Source organism: Camponotus vicinus, unplaced genomic scaffold, assembly GCF_025532165.1.
Source record: "Camponotus vicinus isolate PSW18456_S1 unplaced genomic scaffold, iyCamVici1.0 SCAF_4, whole genome shotgun sequence".
NCBI classification, from domain to species: domain Eukaryota; kingdom Metazoa; phylum Arthropoda; class Insecta; order Hymenoptera; family Formicidae; genus Camponotus; species Camponotus vicinus.
The window spans coordinates 16,287,036-16,303,884 of record NW_028141976.1 but is presented as its reverse complement, the minus strand read 5'-3'; the positions used below and the strand labels follow the sequence as shown (position 1 = coordinate 16,303,884).

The 16,849-nt window shown below is 29.7% G+C and overlaps 3 protein-coding genes and 1 long non-coding RNA gene across 6 annotated transcripts; 1 reads left to right on the top strand and 3 right to left on the bottom strand.

The window, feature by feature from the left end:
• Positions 1–5,020: 5,020 nt before the first annotated feature.
• LOC145970504 (uncharacterized) lies at positions 5,021–12,329 on the bottom strand. Of its 2 annotated transcripts, none has more exons than XM_083097332.1 (7): positions 12,204–12,329; positions 8,694–9,164; positions 8,465–8,506; positions 8,151–8,301; positions 7,687–7,858; positions 7,386–7,620; positions 5,021–6,786 (listed from the first exon to the last, which is right to left on the bottom strand). In XM_083097332.1, the coding sequence occupies exons 2-6, from the start codon at positions 9,158–9,160 to the stop codon at positions 7,391–7,393; spliced, it is 1,062 nt and encodes a 353-aa protein (XP_082953458.1). In that variant the 5' UTR covers positions 9,161–9,164; positions 12,204–12,329; the 3' UTR covers positions 5,021–6,786; positions 7,386–7,390. The 2 variants fall into 2 exon arrangements, with proteins under 2 accessions (XP_082953458.1, XP_082953459.1); XM_083097333.1 differs by lacking the exon at positions 12,204–12,329 and adding an exon at positions 9,416–9,697.
• Positions 6,131–8,996, top strand: LOC145970508 (uncharacterized). Its single transcript, XR_014438514.1, has 3 exons — positions 6,131–6,529; positions 6,696–6,807; positions 7,388–8,996. It is a non-coding gene; the product is annotated as an uncharacterized LOC145970508 (long non-coding RNA).
• LOC145970498 (uncharacterized) lies at positions 9,773–12,197 on the bottom strand. The gene has a single exon (XM_083097320.1). The coding sequence runs from the start codon at positions 12,195–12,197 to the stop codon at positions 10,098–10,100; it is 2,100 nt and encodes a 699-aa protein (XP_082953446.1). The 3' UTR covers positions 9,773–10,097.
• On the bottom strand, positions 12,204–16,286 carry LOC145970507 (uncharacterized). Of its 2 annotated transcripts, none has more exons than XM_083097343.1 (6): positions 15,952–16,286; positions 15,077–15,330; positions 14,109–14,505; positions 13,798–13,930; positions 13,549–13,727; positions 12,204–13,442 (listed from the first exon to the last, which is right to left on the bottom strand). In XM_083097343.1, exons 3-6 carry the CDS (start codon positions 14,226–14,228, stop codon positions 13,404–13,406), a joined length of 471 nt encoding a protein of 156 aa, XP_082953469.1. In that variant the 5' UTR covers positions 14,229–14,505; positions 15,077–15,330; positions 15,952–16,286; the 3' UTR covers positions 12,204–13,403. The 2 variants fall into 2 exon arrangements, with proteins under 2 accessions (XP_082953469.1, XP_082953470.1); XM_083097344.1 differs by lacking the exon at positions 15,952–16,286 and adding an exon at positions 15,730–15,870.
• Positions 16,287–16,849: the final 563 nt, after the last annotated feature.

The following is a 16,849-nucleotide window of genomic DNA, read 5'->3' as shown; positions in this document are numbered from 1 at the left end:
AAATTGCAACACTGCAGCGTTTAAAAGACGTTTGTACGTTATAGCGTAATCGTAAATGTTTGAAAAGTCTGAGTAAACTCTGTACACGAAGATGTATCAACGTTTACTGAACGTACTCTGAAAAATATTACCTCAGCATTGCAAAACTTTCATGTAACATTATATAAAGAGTTTGTAGAACAAAAATTGCAACACTGCAGCGTTTGATAAGCATTCAAAACCCAACAGCGTTATGTAAATGCTCTTACAAAGTTTGAAAAGCATATAAACTCTCAGAAAACCCTCACTCAACGGTTGTTAACGCTTTATAAAGTTTCTTATTTTCGCCAGGGCCGAGGTATGTCCATCGGATATATCTCGAGGGATTTTCAGATATCCACAGTTTATCCGTGTAAAACCTGAGGATGTATTTAGGATATACTGAGGATGTTTAAATGTCCGCTCATAAGATATCTGTGAGAGATCCAAAAATGGATATCCTTAGGATATAATTATATAACAAAATTCGATCCCAACAATGTCCACTGGATGTTTCTATAAATGCCTTTTTGCTATCCTAGGTTGATCGATATGCAGTAATTGAATATACAGGGTGACCCATTTTAACTTAGGCAGCCAAATAACTCGAAAAATAAGCAAGATAGAGAAAAATGTTTTAGACAAAAGTTGTATGGTTTCGAGGGGGCCATAAGATGGTATCATTGGTTTGACCTTGAAGAGTCATTTGAAGGTCACGTGAAGGTCACTTCAATTTTTTTAAATGGAACATCCTATATATTTTTGTACATTCTTGTAGCTCATCTCGAGAGCTTTCCAAAACACTATAATTAAGTACATTTTCGTTAAGTACTTTTTGAGTTATGAGGCTTGAAATAATTTCTTAATTTTACATAAACCGTAAAATATCTTGTAAAATATTCATTTTTCGATTACCTTACCTTAATAGTTTTATGTACAAAATAATGAGAGGAATCAATTGGTGTAAAGAAAACACATAGTTGTTTCGAAGAAAAAATATGTAATTTGCAATTAACAATTCCATATTTTTTCTTAAAAACAACTATATGTTTTCTTTACACCAATTGATTCCTCTCATTATTTTGTACATAAAAGTATTAAGGTAAGATAATCGAAAAATGAATATTTTACAAGATATTTTACGGTTTATGTAAAATTAAGAAGTTATTTCAAGCATCATAACTCAAAAAGTACTTAACGGAAAGGTACTTAATTATAGTGTTTTGGAAAGCTCTCGAAATAAGCTACAAGAATGTACAAAAATATATAGGGTATTCCATTTAAAAAAATTGAAGTGACCTTCACGTGACCTTCAAATGACTCTTCAAGGTCAAACCAATGATACCATCTTATGGCCCCCTCGAAACCATACAACTTTTGTCTAAAACATTTTTCTCTATCTTGCTTATTTTTCGAGTTATTTGGCTGCCTAAGTTAAAATGGGTCACCCTGTATAGGGTAATCCATCCTAACAGCGTTACATATCCTAAAGACGTTCAGAGGACATCCAGAGGATATTTGGATGTTTTATGGATGTCCTCTAAACGTCTTTCGGATATGTGTGCTGTTAAGGATTTTAAATGCTTACCTAAAATATCTTGGATACATTATTCGACAAATATTTCTGACAAATGTTGTTTCATTTTAAGTGAATAGGCATTTAAAATGAGTCACCAGATATAAAAGAAAAATGATCAACTAATGAAGCTTCTCTAAAAATAAAAGTCGTTAAAGTAACATGTTTACCTTATATTTTAAGAAATATATTTAATATATGTATATAATATAAATATGTTAACGTGTTAGTTTTTCTTAACTATCGATAAATGTTCAAATATCAATTTCTTAAGATAGATGTAAAATTATATTTACAACTTTCTTAAAAACTTATATAATATTATTTACGTATAAAATTCTTATAAGAATGCATTCTCATCTTTATATTATAAATAGGAAAAGTTATAACTAAAATGATAATAAAAGTCTCGTTAAAATAATTAAACTTTATTTTTAAAAATGTACATATATATATATTTTTTTTGTACATATTATATGTATTATATATATATATATTTTCAACATTTATAATCGAGAGAGTGCGCCTGTCGTGGCAATATTAACGCGTTACAAACAAAACGCCAGGACGTGTGATGTAAAAGGAAAACATAGCAATCGGCAATATATAAAAAAGAAGCATTCTAATAGTGACTCCGAAAAATAATAAACGATTATGATATAATTATATAATTATCTTATATAATCTTATATTATTTTAATAAACGAGGATACTTTATTCGAGGCGCCCAAATTTGTCTAATGGATTCTTTATAATTGGACCACGTAGAACAAAAGTTTAAAAAGTGCTACATCGCCGCTTGGAGATATCAACTTTATTTTATTGCAACTTTGGAGAAACGAAATAATTCGCATAAATTTGTTTCAGTTTGTGCGTGAGTTTATATTTCGTTTTTCGAATGAAAAAAATTAGATTTATTTAATATCTTCGAAATTCTATGAACGAATTTTATCACTTTTGTTTTAAATAATTTATTTATAAAAAATCCATAATCAAATCTTGCTTCGAATAAATTGTAATGCTGCTTAATAAACAAATGATAAATAAAAACAAAACATATTTTGCAAAAAGTTAATCATTTTGAAATTAAAAAATTATATCTTATATACCTTATTAAAATCTACTACTGTCTAATAAACAAGTGATAAATAAAAACAAAACAATGCAAAAAGTTAATCATTTTTAAATTAACAAACTATATCTTAAATCTTATCAAAATCTAATACTTATCAATCTAATAGTCTTAAAGATTTTCCTTGTCTTTCGGTTATATTGATGTAAAATTCGAAAAATATAAAATACATACGTAATTCTGTGTATTCATAGAATTGGATTGGAGGGTCAAAAGATAATAAAAATATAATAGAAATTATCACAATTGATCATTAATTATACGCCAGCAGCATTCATTTTTTGTGCTTTTTCAGATACATGACGAAGCCATGATTTGATTGGTTCCGAAATTTCATATTCAGTAGCCTGTGGATATTTAACTTGAACTGCACCTAGAATACATATAAACATATATACCCAGATAGCAAAGTCTGTAGAAAGCATATCATGCCAAGTGTCTGCTATCAACTAATGTTAGCAAAACGGCTACAAATTTGGTACTGAAGCTGTTATTACCAATTAAGTTGACAAATTGATGTCAAAACTCGAACAGAGTCTGCTCACAGAATCTGACGCAGATTGGTGGCAGAAACCAAGCAGAATCTGCTAACATGACTTGATATCAGATTGTCGGCAAAAATCAAGCAGAATCTGCGTGCGCGCAATTTGACTGCAGATTGACAGCAGAAGTGGAACAGGGTTTGCATGCGTGATGATGGCAAATTGGCAACAATCTGCATTTGATTCGATAATTCCTTCGCTTACCGCTATGTGATGTATTTTCTCGCAATCAAATTTCTGTCAGAAATATATATAAAGTCGCTATTATTAATAAAAGATCAAAAATATAGTAACTATTTCTTCACTTTAATTTCTGATATGTGATAGAAGCAGATAAGATTCAGAATATTAAACTGATTGGAATCAATAGGATAAATGGATAATTATTCATTTACTGCCTATTTGAAGCATAAAGGAAGAATTTAATTCTAAATCAATTATATCTCAAGTTTTATAAGTTAAATTTAATTCTTTTCACCATTTACTTTATTATTAATTTAATTAAATTGAGTCCTTTACTATGTGAGATATAACTACGATATAACATATTACATATTATATGTTGTATTAGAAGAAAATTGTAATTAACCGATAACTCGTCGATAATAGTCTTATTTAACATCTGTAGTAATTAATTTTATTGTATTTATATTACTTATTTATATGAATGACCAGAAGCTGCAGATTCTGCTCGGGATCTGCTGCCAATCTGCCGTCAGATTACGCGCGCGCAGATCCTGCTCGGTTTCTGCCGACAATTTGACATCAAGTGATGTTAGCAGATCCTGCTCGGTTTTTGCTAATAATCTGCTGTCAGATTCTGTGAGCAGGTTTTGCTAGCAAATCGTGAGCTTATTGCGGACATAACGGATGCCAATCTGCTAGCAACTTTTGTGGAAATCTGTCGCCAATCTGCTGGCAAATTGCGCGCATTTTGCTTACCGGGTATATATATACCCAGATAGCAAAATGCTAGCAGTATGCCAGCAGTATGCCAGCAAATTCAATCATGACTTTGCAGCAGATTCCGATCTGCTGCGTCCTCATTAAGCTTAATTTCTGATAGCACGTCTTGCCAATATAATATGTTAATAAAAATGCAGCAAAAATCGAACATTGTTTATTATTATGTCATGACAGCAAATATGTAACAAATATCGAGCAAAATCTATCATATCCAATACTGACGGCAGAAACGCAGCAGAAATCGAGCATGATCTGCTGTCACATCATGATGGTAAAAATACGACAAGAATAGAGCACGACCTATTTTATCAGCTGTTGAAAGCAGAAACGCAGCAGAAATCGAGCATGATCTGCTGTCACATCATGATGGTAAAAATACGACAAGAATAGAGCACGACCTATTTTATCAGCTGTTGAAAGCAGAAACGCAGCAGAAATCGAGCATGATCTGCTGTCACATCATGATGGTGAAAATACGGCAAGAATAGAACACGACCTATTTTACCAGCTGTTGAAAGCAGAAACGCAGCAGAAATCGAGCATGATCTGCTGTCACATCATGATGGTGAAAATACGGCAAGAATAGAACACGACCTATTTTACCAGCTGTTGAAAGCAGAAACGCAGCAAAAATCGAGCATAGCATATTGTCACAATGTGATAGCAAAAATGCAGCAGAAAAACAATAAGAAATATCACATTAATCAATACTAATTAATTATTATTATTATTATATTTAAAAAACAGAAAGATATATAATTAATATTTTACACATAAACTTTATTAAATTTTAAAAATTACATCACATTTTGCAGATATATTTTAAATATAAAAATATGTATTATTTTTAAAAATTATTTATAAGTAATATTTATAAGTATAAAACAATTTACACATACGTATACATATATTATAATATACATAATATAAATATTTTTAATATGAAGTTTGTGTTCCGAAATTTACTGCCAATACTGAAAAGCTATAATTTACATTACATGCTATAGATTTTCTATATTGACAGTGAATTCCGGAATACATACACTATGCACATATATAGTGTAATCCTTATTAGTATGCGTATTAACACCAAACAAAATTTAATAATGACAAATCCAAAAGATCAAACAAGCTCCGAAATAACATTCCTCCAAAAAACAATTCATGATGTATACAAATAATTAGACGCGATGTGTCCAGCTATTATTTGATTCGAACTCGACTATTTTCAGAGGCGCGTTCCGAAATCCTACCCGCAGGGTAGAGTAACATCAAATCGACCAATCAGGACAAAAGGAGCAAACATTTCTCGATTCCGATTGGTAGATTAAATATTACTCTACCCCACGAGTAGGATTTCTGAACGCAGCTGGAAAGACATTAGGGCGGGAGCACAAACTTTTGCATAATGCATGAATGCGGAATCAATCAATCAGAGTCCTTCATTTCCGTTTTGGAGATAGAAATGAAGGATTCTAATTGGTTCATTCCTTATGCGTTATACAAAAGTTTATGCTTTCGATCATAATAACGAATTAAAGTATTGGAATTAAGCCAAAATAACCGCATCTTCGAACGCTGAAGTTAGCATTCTAAAGTCCGTGTCACACTACGTATTGCGGACGCGGATTGGATTGGCATTGCGGATCGGAATTCAACCAATCAAGACGAGGCAGCCTCGGATTTGAATTGCAGATATAGGCTGCGTTCCGTTTCATGCATTATGCGCAGAAAATCTATAGTATATGTTACATATATTATAGATTTTCTGTGCATAATGTGGGTGCATCCAGAAGCACAACCGCTCACTGAGCAGCTAAGGTCCATATTCTGAATCCTCTTTCATCGATAAAAATGCCTCTAAAAGTGGCTTATAAGCCTTCTGATTGGCTATAAGCCACTTTTAGAGGCACTTTTATCGATAAAAGAGGATTCAGAATATGGACCTAAGTAGCAATTGAATGTGATTGGTTTCTATCTTTGAATTCACCAATCACATTCGAGTGCTACTTAGCCGCTCAGTGAGCGGTTGTGCTTCTGGATGCACCCTGTGTGAAACGGAACGCAGCCATAGAATAAGTGGCTCTCTATTTTTACAAGCCGTAATCTGCAATGCCAATCCAATTCGCGTCCACAATACGTAGTACACGGGCTTAACAGCAAACACGTTACTCTCAACGTTTCAACTCTTTCGGGCTCAACTCAAGCGGGCTTGCAACTCGCTAGCAGGATACAAGACTCTGCGACTTTCGAAGTTAAAAGCAGTATCTGTAACTGACAACGAGAAAAAGCAAGGTATTAATCATATTTTATTATATAAATTATATCTTTTGGAAAAAAAAATATATATATATATTATTTTTGTTATACTTATCTTTTTTGTGTGATCTTCTATACTGCATTTTATGCGGTCAAAATAGATTATTGAAAAGTTGTCAAAATATATTTATTTATTTTGTAGGACGTTGAAGGTAGCACGCTACCATCAAGTGGTCCTGGCAAACTTGCAGCTCACATCAAGATTCTGCATCCTCCGCAAGCAGCATCTGTAACTGACAACGAGGAGAAGCAAGGTATTAAACATATTCTGTTATGTAATAAAAAAATTTGTATTTTAGAATTCGAATAAGAAAATTAAAGAATATAGCGATTATCTGTATTTAAAAGACGAAATGCATTAAGTTTTAATTCATTGGGAGGAATAATGTAGGATTCAAATTCAATATTTATAGTCTGAATATTCATATCTTCAATATCTCATTGATGACATATACATTTAATAGTTAATTTATTTAAATGATTTTCTTTAGTAATATAGTAGAAAATTTTTAATGGGATAGCAATAAAGATTATAATAATTATTGGAGAAATAGTTCAAATTATTTCTATTAAATGTCCGTGTAATAAAAATCGATCAGTAAATTTATTAAAAGAAAAAAATTACAATGAAAAGAATAATAGATGTAATAAGAATTAAGATTATTGTAGTAAATGATAATTATAGTAAAAAAAATTATTATTTCTATGAGAGAATTTGCGTTTTGTAAGGAAATAATTCAAGTATTAATTTTTAATAAAAGAAAGAATTTTATAGTATAGAATTTCAATCTATTACACTTTATAAATGTGTGAAAATTAATATTTTACTTACAGAAATTATTCATCTTCGTTGTCGTGTCCAGTATCAGATTCTATTTCTACGTCATTTTCTTTTTCTGGATTGTCATTCCAGTAATTGCGTGCTGTTCTCACATTTTGTTGTTTATTCTGCAGTGGGCGAATACTTGTGCGATGCCGCTGCTTCGCTGACCGTAAAGCTTCTCGCATATATGCTTGAAATTCAGTCCGGGTTGGTTTATTAAAATTGCGATTATTGCAAACGGCATCTGTAGATATCCTTGTATTGTATTAACGATAAAAAATAATGTGTATAATTTTAAAGAGTTATTTACCATAAATTGCTTGTACTATGCGCGTGTTATACAAAGACCGTAGAACAGTTTGGCCTTGTTCACGGCCAAACCAAGTAAATGCGGTTGTAACATTATCTTTTATAACTTCTTTAAAAGCTAGATTGACCGCTTCCTTAATTGAGAATCCTCCCACGTATTGTAGATAATCAACCTACATTAAAATACATTATAAAAGCACAATATGAACCAGTACAAATGAATAACTTGTTTGAGAAAAATTGTCCTTATATATATATATATAAGGACAATTTTTCTTATATACATTTTCTTATATATATATATATATATATATATATATATATATAAACATACAAGATACATACTTATATATATATTTATGTATATTATTCTATTTATTATATTTATTCTATTTATTAGATTGTATAATTTCTTCTAAGATTTACTAAAATACTATAGTATGAATATTTTTTTCATTAACTTACTACTTCGTATATATTTTCGTCAATTACTTCAAACGCTTGCATCTCTTGTTCAGTTGAGATAGGTAAGCACATCGGTTTTTGTACTGCTCGTCGTCGATCTTGTTTCGTTTGCACGCATTTTAAAATGCGTTCCATAATGTTGTACATTTTCCTGCAAAGTTGTATTGTATATATGAAATTAATATAATATTAAAACATGATACATCCCTATAAGCACACAATATTCCTAGAATATTGTATAAATATTATTAATTTTTAATAATATTTATACAATATTCTAGGAATATTGTGTCTTATAGAGATGTGAGGCTTACTTTAGTTCTGTCTCTATGCGGTTGAATTGTTCCCTCATTTGGCTGTAACATTTAATTTGCATTTGTAAATATAAAAATATATATTTTTTTATATTATTAGATTTATTTACTTGGAAATATATTTATTTATTAATAACAATATATTTCTAAATAAATAAATTAAAAATTTTTTTAATATTATTGTTTAATAATTATTGTAACAATCGTAATTATATGTATATGTACTCACCGATTCTCCATGTTATGTTCTATCATGTTTTGTGTACTGCGTTCATCTATATCTGAGGACTGAACCTGAAACTTTCTATTTGCATTATTTAAAATATATTGATTTGATGATGGTGTGGTGTATGTAGGTATGTGTTGTGTAAATGAAGTTGTAGCATGTGAGTATGATTGTGTAGAAGTAATTGGTTGTAATTGTGTGTATTGATTATGTATTTGTGCTGGTTCATATTGTGTATGCTGATGTAATTCATATGGAAAATTATGGTGTGTCTGTGAAGTATTATAAAGATTATTATAAGAAGAATTATGAAAAATTTCTCTTAATTCTCTGACGTCCTCTTCAATTCCTTTTTGTTGCCTTTCATTAGTCATAGATCCATGTTCAGCTTCATCAGAAGAAGTAGTTTGGTATCTTAATGGTTTTGTTATCGATCTTTTTGGGCGATCCTTTTTTGGTGATGTAGCCATTTTTCTGTAACAATATGTAAATATTTTATAAAATTTTATATGCATACTAAAATATAACATGAATTATTTCATGTTTATTTTTTATCTTATTATTTTATAAACAAATTAAATACGAAATAACGAGAAAACTAAAATGTATATAGAAATAAGATTATATTCATTTTTTAAAAATTGTAATAATGTAAACAATTAGTAATAAAATTAATAAATTATATATTAAACATATATAAATCTAAATATATATATTATACATACACACATCTTGTAGAATATATTTAATGGTAGAATATATTAGTTTTGTGAGCGCTCAATAAACAGCTGTTCACGTAATTGATGTATTCTCTTAGATCTAGTCTGAGTTTAAAAATCAGGAATGACCGGTCATTGAGCGCTCAATGACTAGTGTTGAACTAATTTTATCTCGTCAATGTCCAAGTAAGATGACAATCCAGAAACAAAAAGAAAAAGAATAAGAATGTTAGTGGCAACAACAAATAATAAAATTTTGTTAGAAGAAAATATAAGCAGTATAGAACTCTTCTATAGTAAACATAAAAAAGAAATAATATAATTTTTATATATGTATAAAAACTTGTATCTTTTGCTTTTTTATTATTCTTTATTTACTTGCTAGATCGGGTAATTTTTTTCGCGATTTATTACATATAATTTTTCATAAATTTTTCATAAAATTATATTAAAATTGTATTTTATAAAATTTTATTGCAAACTATAATGAAAAATCCACTTTTTTCTACATGAAAAACTAATTAATTTAACTTAAAACGTAAATATAAAAACATCTTCAATTTCAAATTGAAAAAATACTTAAAAAAAAATGATAAAAAGTAAAAAACGCATTTGTTTAATTTTTGTTTAAGTTATATTATTTTACAGTAATAATTGCATTAATATTTTTTATATGAAAATATAAATTTTAAATTCTATCATTATGTATGATAGTAGCTACTATATATTGAGAAGGCTCTGAATAATTTTCATTATCACTGCAATCCCAAAATGGCATTTTATAACATTTTGTATGGATTTCATTTATACGTACTGAAAAAATATTATCATTTAACGTAGAACATTTAAAAACGTGGCACTTTGAAGAAGAGATACCAATATCATAAAAATCACAAATGTTTAAAAATTTTTTCATTATTAAATAATATGAGCTATTAGACATAAGAATATTCAACACAATGCAAATACTTCCATCATGTAACATACAGCAATTATCACGGTTATCTAAGCTAAGCAATATGCCATTAAACGTAATTTTACGATATTGAGAGAAATTAGCAAAATTACACGGAAGAGGGCCAGCATGATGCTGTATAGACACATGAATTGAGGAATCAATAATTATTATAGACTGATTTATTGTACGTGCTTCTATTTCTGCCATCCTATTTGCAATTTGTTGAAGAAAAAGACCAGGTTTTCTACAATATTTTCTAAAAATCATCATATTATTCTCATAGGGGAAAGCAGAAAATGAATCGAGAGGACCTAATCGTCGCACGTCATCGGTAAGATGAAGAAGACCATGCACATTATAAGAATTAAATATTGAACCATAAAGATTTTCACATCTGTTAACAAACTTTTGCAGCGCAAGGTTTGCAAAATTTAAATACATATCTGATGGTGATGTCGAGGCTAAAATTCTTATTGCTGCATGCAGAAATAAAAAATGTGTATATACTTGTTCATCAAGAATACCGTATGTTACAACTGGACCTACATATAGAAGAAATTGCCGAAATTCTGTTGCTTTATATTTTGTATATGCATCGAGTGATCTAGGACGTCTTACAAAATCAGATGGACAATATGCTGTAAGTATGTTTAATCGTCTAGATATAGTGCAGATGGATTTTGCTGATAATTTCGATAAGCGTGAATATTTTCCATGTACCCATGCAGATAACAATTTTTTCATGACTCCTAGGCACACAAGATGCATATATTCAAAGGGAACTTGTGATACCATTCCCATCGGTAACATAGACAGTGGACTTTGGCCATCTTTATGATGATCTTCATCTATACATTGAAAATATTCTTTATCGCTGCGAAGAGAATGCTTACTACCACAATAAACATATCTTCCTTTACATCGTACACCAGAAACTTTACATTTTGAACATGGTTGGCTAGAAATATGACTTCGATGATTCAAGATGAAAGCACGAGCTGGTGCATCAGCTATGAAACACCTTAAACGTAATGGTAATTTAATATTATTGAAAATTATACCTCCATTTACTAATATTTTCTTAATATCAGCAATAAACTTTTCAAAAAATAAATTTGGATCATATGGTTTTACAGTACCACGATATATTCCTACTATTATTGGCTTTGCGAGTTTAATATTCGCAATTCTACATTGTATTGGCCAAATATGAATGCTTCCTGATCTATCTACATAGCAACCATCAGTATTGAAATCTATTTCTAATTGATCAGGAAGGGATACAGTTGGAAAATGTGAAAGAAATTGAGAAATTTTTGTTTCTATTCCAAAATGAACGTATTCACCTGGTTCTACTTTGAAGATAGCAATTTTATCTCGAGGAGTATTTAGAAGTGTTCTTGCATCTTTCGGTAAGTTTTCAAAACAAGGATGTGTGCGAAGAAGTGACAGAATACTGTTACATTGGACATGATTTAAATTATTTTTTATGAAACAAGATGCCAATCTTTCTTGAAATGATGACTCAACTGAGGATGTATTACTTGTAAGAGAAGATGATGAATCACTATCATTAGAAAGACTATTATCCTCCACGTTTGTAGAAAGTGTATTACTATAAATATTTTCAAGGTTGACTGAATTTAATTCCGCATCTAAAGAACTCGAGGTACATGGAATATCCTTAACAGTAAATTGTTGTCTTTCACAATTTTGTAATGATTCTTTGTAATGTAAATTATTTTTAATTTCAGACATAATTCTTTTCCGTTGTTTAATGGATAATTTGTGAAAACATTTTCTCGAGATGGAACATTTAAATGGTTTCATAGTTACGTATATATCGTTGATTCTCTGCACGAATCTGCTATCTCAGAAGATTTTCTGGAAGGCTTTTGCTGCTTTTCTCAAAAGATTTTCTGGAAGAATCCTTAAATCTTCGAACTCCTGGAAGAATCCTTAAATCTTTGAACGCCTGGAAGAATTCTCTGTATCAGATGATCCTCTGCTGTATATCGTAATGATAATCCTCTCGGCAAGCACTGTGTATCACTGTAATAATATTCTGATCCGATCGCTATTGCTGTTGAATGCAGAATAACGCATATTATAACGACAAAACAACCGATATATAACAAAACAACCGATACATAACAACTAATTCGATAATCATTTGTTAAATAAATGATATCGAATTAGTTGCTATGTACTGGTACTATCTATATCTATATCTTTCAGATATCTATAGATGTCTTAAAGATATCTGAATAGACAAATCGATATTGGGAAAATAAATGATATGTATAGCATGACAATATTAATTTTATTAATTAAAAAGAGCTGTTGCAAATAATTATTGAATAAAGATCAAGGGAATATCATACACATAGGGAAATCTTAACAATCCAGATCAACATGCATTGTAATGTCGTTGACAGAAATAAAATAATATTTGTACAAATAAGCATTATAAATTAACATAATTTGTTTGAAAAAATTAAGTATATCTTAAAAAACTATAGAATTACTACGAGTTATTTACTGCTAGCATTTGAACATTTGCAAACATATACAAAATATAATATGTCGTTTAATTATAATTATAAAGTTACATTTTATTATACAATTATTATCAAAAAATTATAAATATTTTGAAGTATTGTATATGCTTGTGGACAAGATATTTTTTACAAATAGATTACGTTTCCAACAATGTGCGTATATTCAGTTCATTATTTTTATAAAAGAAATGCATTTTTCTATTTCAAAAAGTTAAATTATCTTATACTTCGCGTTTGATTGCAGTCGAGGCTTCTTCCATTTTTTCTTTCAACATCGGATCACTTATAGTCACAGCCGCATTTTTAACATCTCTCAAGGTTTCGCCGAGTTGCTGTATGCATCGAACGATAATTCCCTCTTGAACGTTCGTCATTTTCATGATCTCCGCGAACGATTTAGCTTGCGCCTATTCGTAGACAACTTCCACCAAACCGAAATTCAATGACGGTATAGTCGACAATTGATATTGCTGCTCTAACGTTCCGCATGCACCTTGTTCATTATCCCACAACCCTGGAAAAAAAAAACATTGTTTTAGCTTTCCAATGCTCTTAATTATTCGATATGTAATTTTTTTTAAACTTTATTAATTAAAAAAAAGACAATTGATGACACGTACATTAGCGAGATTTGGTGTGAGTGTAGGTTCTGAATCTGTGCGTTGTTGAAAGATCAGTGCTGATAGCAGCGCTACTATTTCTGCTGGTTGTAAAACTGTTAACATATTCTTGAGAACCAGCTCCGTTATCAGCAATTCATTACTACTCATTTGCAACGCGACTCTTCCTTTTAAAGCAACTGCAAATCAATATTAATTGTGTTAAAAAGAAATATTATTCACATGCCGATATATTTAAAACAAGTTTACCATTGCTGTCGAGTTTTCTACAATTAACATCTGCCACTTTAAAATCCTTGCGCTCGAAAACAGCGGGTTTCAACAGAACCCCAATCACTATACCACTATAAGTGTCATGGAAGAATAAGGTATCGTAACCATCCTGGAGAAATAAAAGAAAAATAGATGTAGAATACAAAAAAAGATTTAGATATAGCAGTAGCGTCAATCATGATAATACAAATATATAATTTTTTTTCTTTCTTTGTTTTTAAAGCGTGCATAAACTCATTCATACAATTTAACAATACAATCGATTGTTAATTATTTCAAATACTAACTCTTAGATCTTTCAGGAAACATTGCACAGGATCAAAGTCTATGACTGGAATTTTTTGAAGTGAATGCGCTTTATACAGATGCAGATCAACGATATCCATTATTGGATACATCGACCACATGCAGTTTTCTAGGATTCATATTTGACTTTAGATATAACAAACAGTCATATTCTTGTAGTGAAGGGCGAAATATAGGTTTTATATCCATATTATCGAACAATAGATTGTCAAATAATCTTAATGATTCCTTCGCGAGTGCACTCATACGATTTAAAATCAACTGATGGCGCTCTCCTTGTCCACAAGGATTTCTGTTGATAAGAGGTAGATATGAATACGGGTGGTAACGAAGCGCGAGTTGTATTAAATAATGTTTCTACGGCGGAGATTTCTTCATCTGGAAAAAAATTTAATGTAATATATTAAAAATATAAAATGTCTTAATATCGCTAGTCAATTAATCAAAGGATTAATTAAAATAATGTATTCGACCAAACTAGCCAGAAATTTTTGTCTATTAATACGACGTTTCGACCATATAGTTGTGGTCCTTATCAAGTATATACTGGAATAAAGATTTATAATTAATTTATTATATGGTCGAAACGTCGTATTAATAAACAAAAATTTCTGGCTATTTTGGTCGAATACATTATTTTAATTGATCCCGTAATATATTAATATATATATATATATAATGTAAATAAATTTAAAAGCAATTACACATAGATAAATTTGGAATAAAAGAGATTTCATTTCTGTTTATCTTTTTATATATCTGAATATATATAATAAATAATAGAATAATAAATAGAATATATAATAAATTTTCCGGGTAAAAAAAGAAAAAGAGAAAAATTTATCAATTATTTCAGTAATTTAATTAATTATTTAAATAATTATTTTATAATGATTCATTTGCAAAAATTTTTACAGTAATGAAAAATTGGAAATATATCAAAACTTACTAATCATTTCACCATTGAAATTAATGATGACAGGATCAGTATTCCAATGAGATCTTGCAACAACTTCTGGAAATCATAGAAATGCCACTTGCAGCATCTGAGCTGGTTTATAAGGTTCTAGCATTAAATATATCGACGTCATAAGCAATTCAATTACAACTTCCGATACGTGAGTATCATCTAACAATTGTGCTGATAACCACCGTTTTGCCAAACGGCAAGCAGGACCGAATGATGGTTGTTGAGAATGCAATCTATGAAAATGAAAATTGAAGATATATATCACGGAATTTCTATTTCGAATCTTATAAAAAATTTGCTGAACAGTCTCTCTCTCTGATCTTTTAGATATTTTTGTTAAAAATTTTAGATAAAAAGAGAGAATATCCTAAAGATTTTTTTAGTACAATTTTCTAAAATAAGTTTATTATTGTATATATACTGTATATATATATATATATATATATATATATATATATATATATATATATATATATATATATATTGCATATTTTCTATATTTGTATGTTTTTCAATTTGTACGAAGGAAAAACAGAAAATTATAAGTTTCAAGTGTTAGATTTGTAAATATACCGAAAAAAATTGAACAACTTTTGTAAAATAAGCATTTTTCACATTCATAAAGTTTTTACCTTTTTCACTACAAATTATAAGATAGAACATGTACTGCATATTCACACACACAATATATCTTGTTAAGACATTAAATATATAAACAAAAATATATAATTATAATATATTTTAAACATATAAGTCACACTTGACTTGCCAATCATTTACGATGTGAAAATAAAAAATTATTAAAAAGAGAGACTTTTTTAAAATGTCTTTTAGACATTTAAATTATTTTATACTTCGCGTTCGATTGCAGTTGAGGCTTCTTCCATTGTTTCTTTCAAAATCGGATCACTTATAGTCGCAGCCGCATTTTTAACATCTCTCAAGATTTCGCCGAGTTGCTGTATGCATCGAACGATAATTCCCTCTTGAACATTCGTCATTTTCATGATCTCCGCAAACGATTTAGCTTGCGCTCATTCGTACTCATTCGTACTCAACTTCCACCAAACCGAAATTCAATGGCGGTATAAGCCGCAGAAAATTTGTATGGCTCACGTAGAGCACGGAAGCACGGAAATCACGTCCGATCCCGTCCAAGGCCTGGCACCGCCGCCATTATACACATATATATATATATACAGGGTGACCCATTTTAACTTAGGCAGCCAAATAACTCGAAAAATAAGCAAGATAGAGAAAAATGTTTTAGACAAAAGTTGTATGGTTTCGAGGGGGCCATAAGATGGTATCATTGGTTTGACCTTGAAGAGTCATTTGAAGGTCACGTGAAGGTCACTTCAATTTTTTTAAATGGAACATCCTATATATTTTTGTACATTCTTGTAGCTCATCTCGAGAGCTTTCCAAAACACTATAATTAAGTACATTTTCGTTAAGTACTTTTTGAGTTATGAGGCTTGAAATAATTTCTTAATTTTACATAAACCGTAAAATATCTTGTAAAATATTCATTTTTCGATTACCTTACCTTAATAGTTTTATGTACAAAATAATGAGAGGAATCAATTGGTGTAAAGAAAACACATAGTTGTTTCGAAGAAAAAATATGTAATTTGCAATTAACAATTCCATATTTTTTCTTAAAAACAACTATGTGTTTTCTTTACACCAATTGATTCCTCTCATTATTTTGTACATAAAAGTATTAAGGTAAGATAATCGAAAAATGAA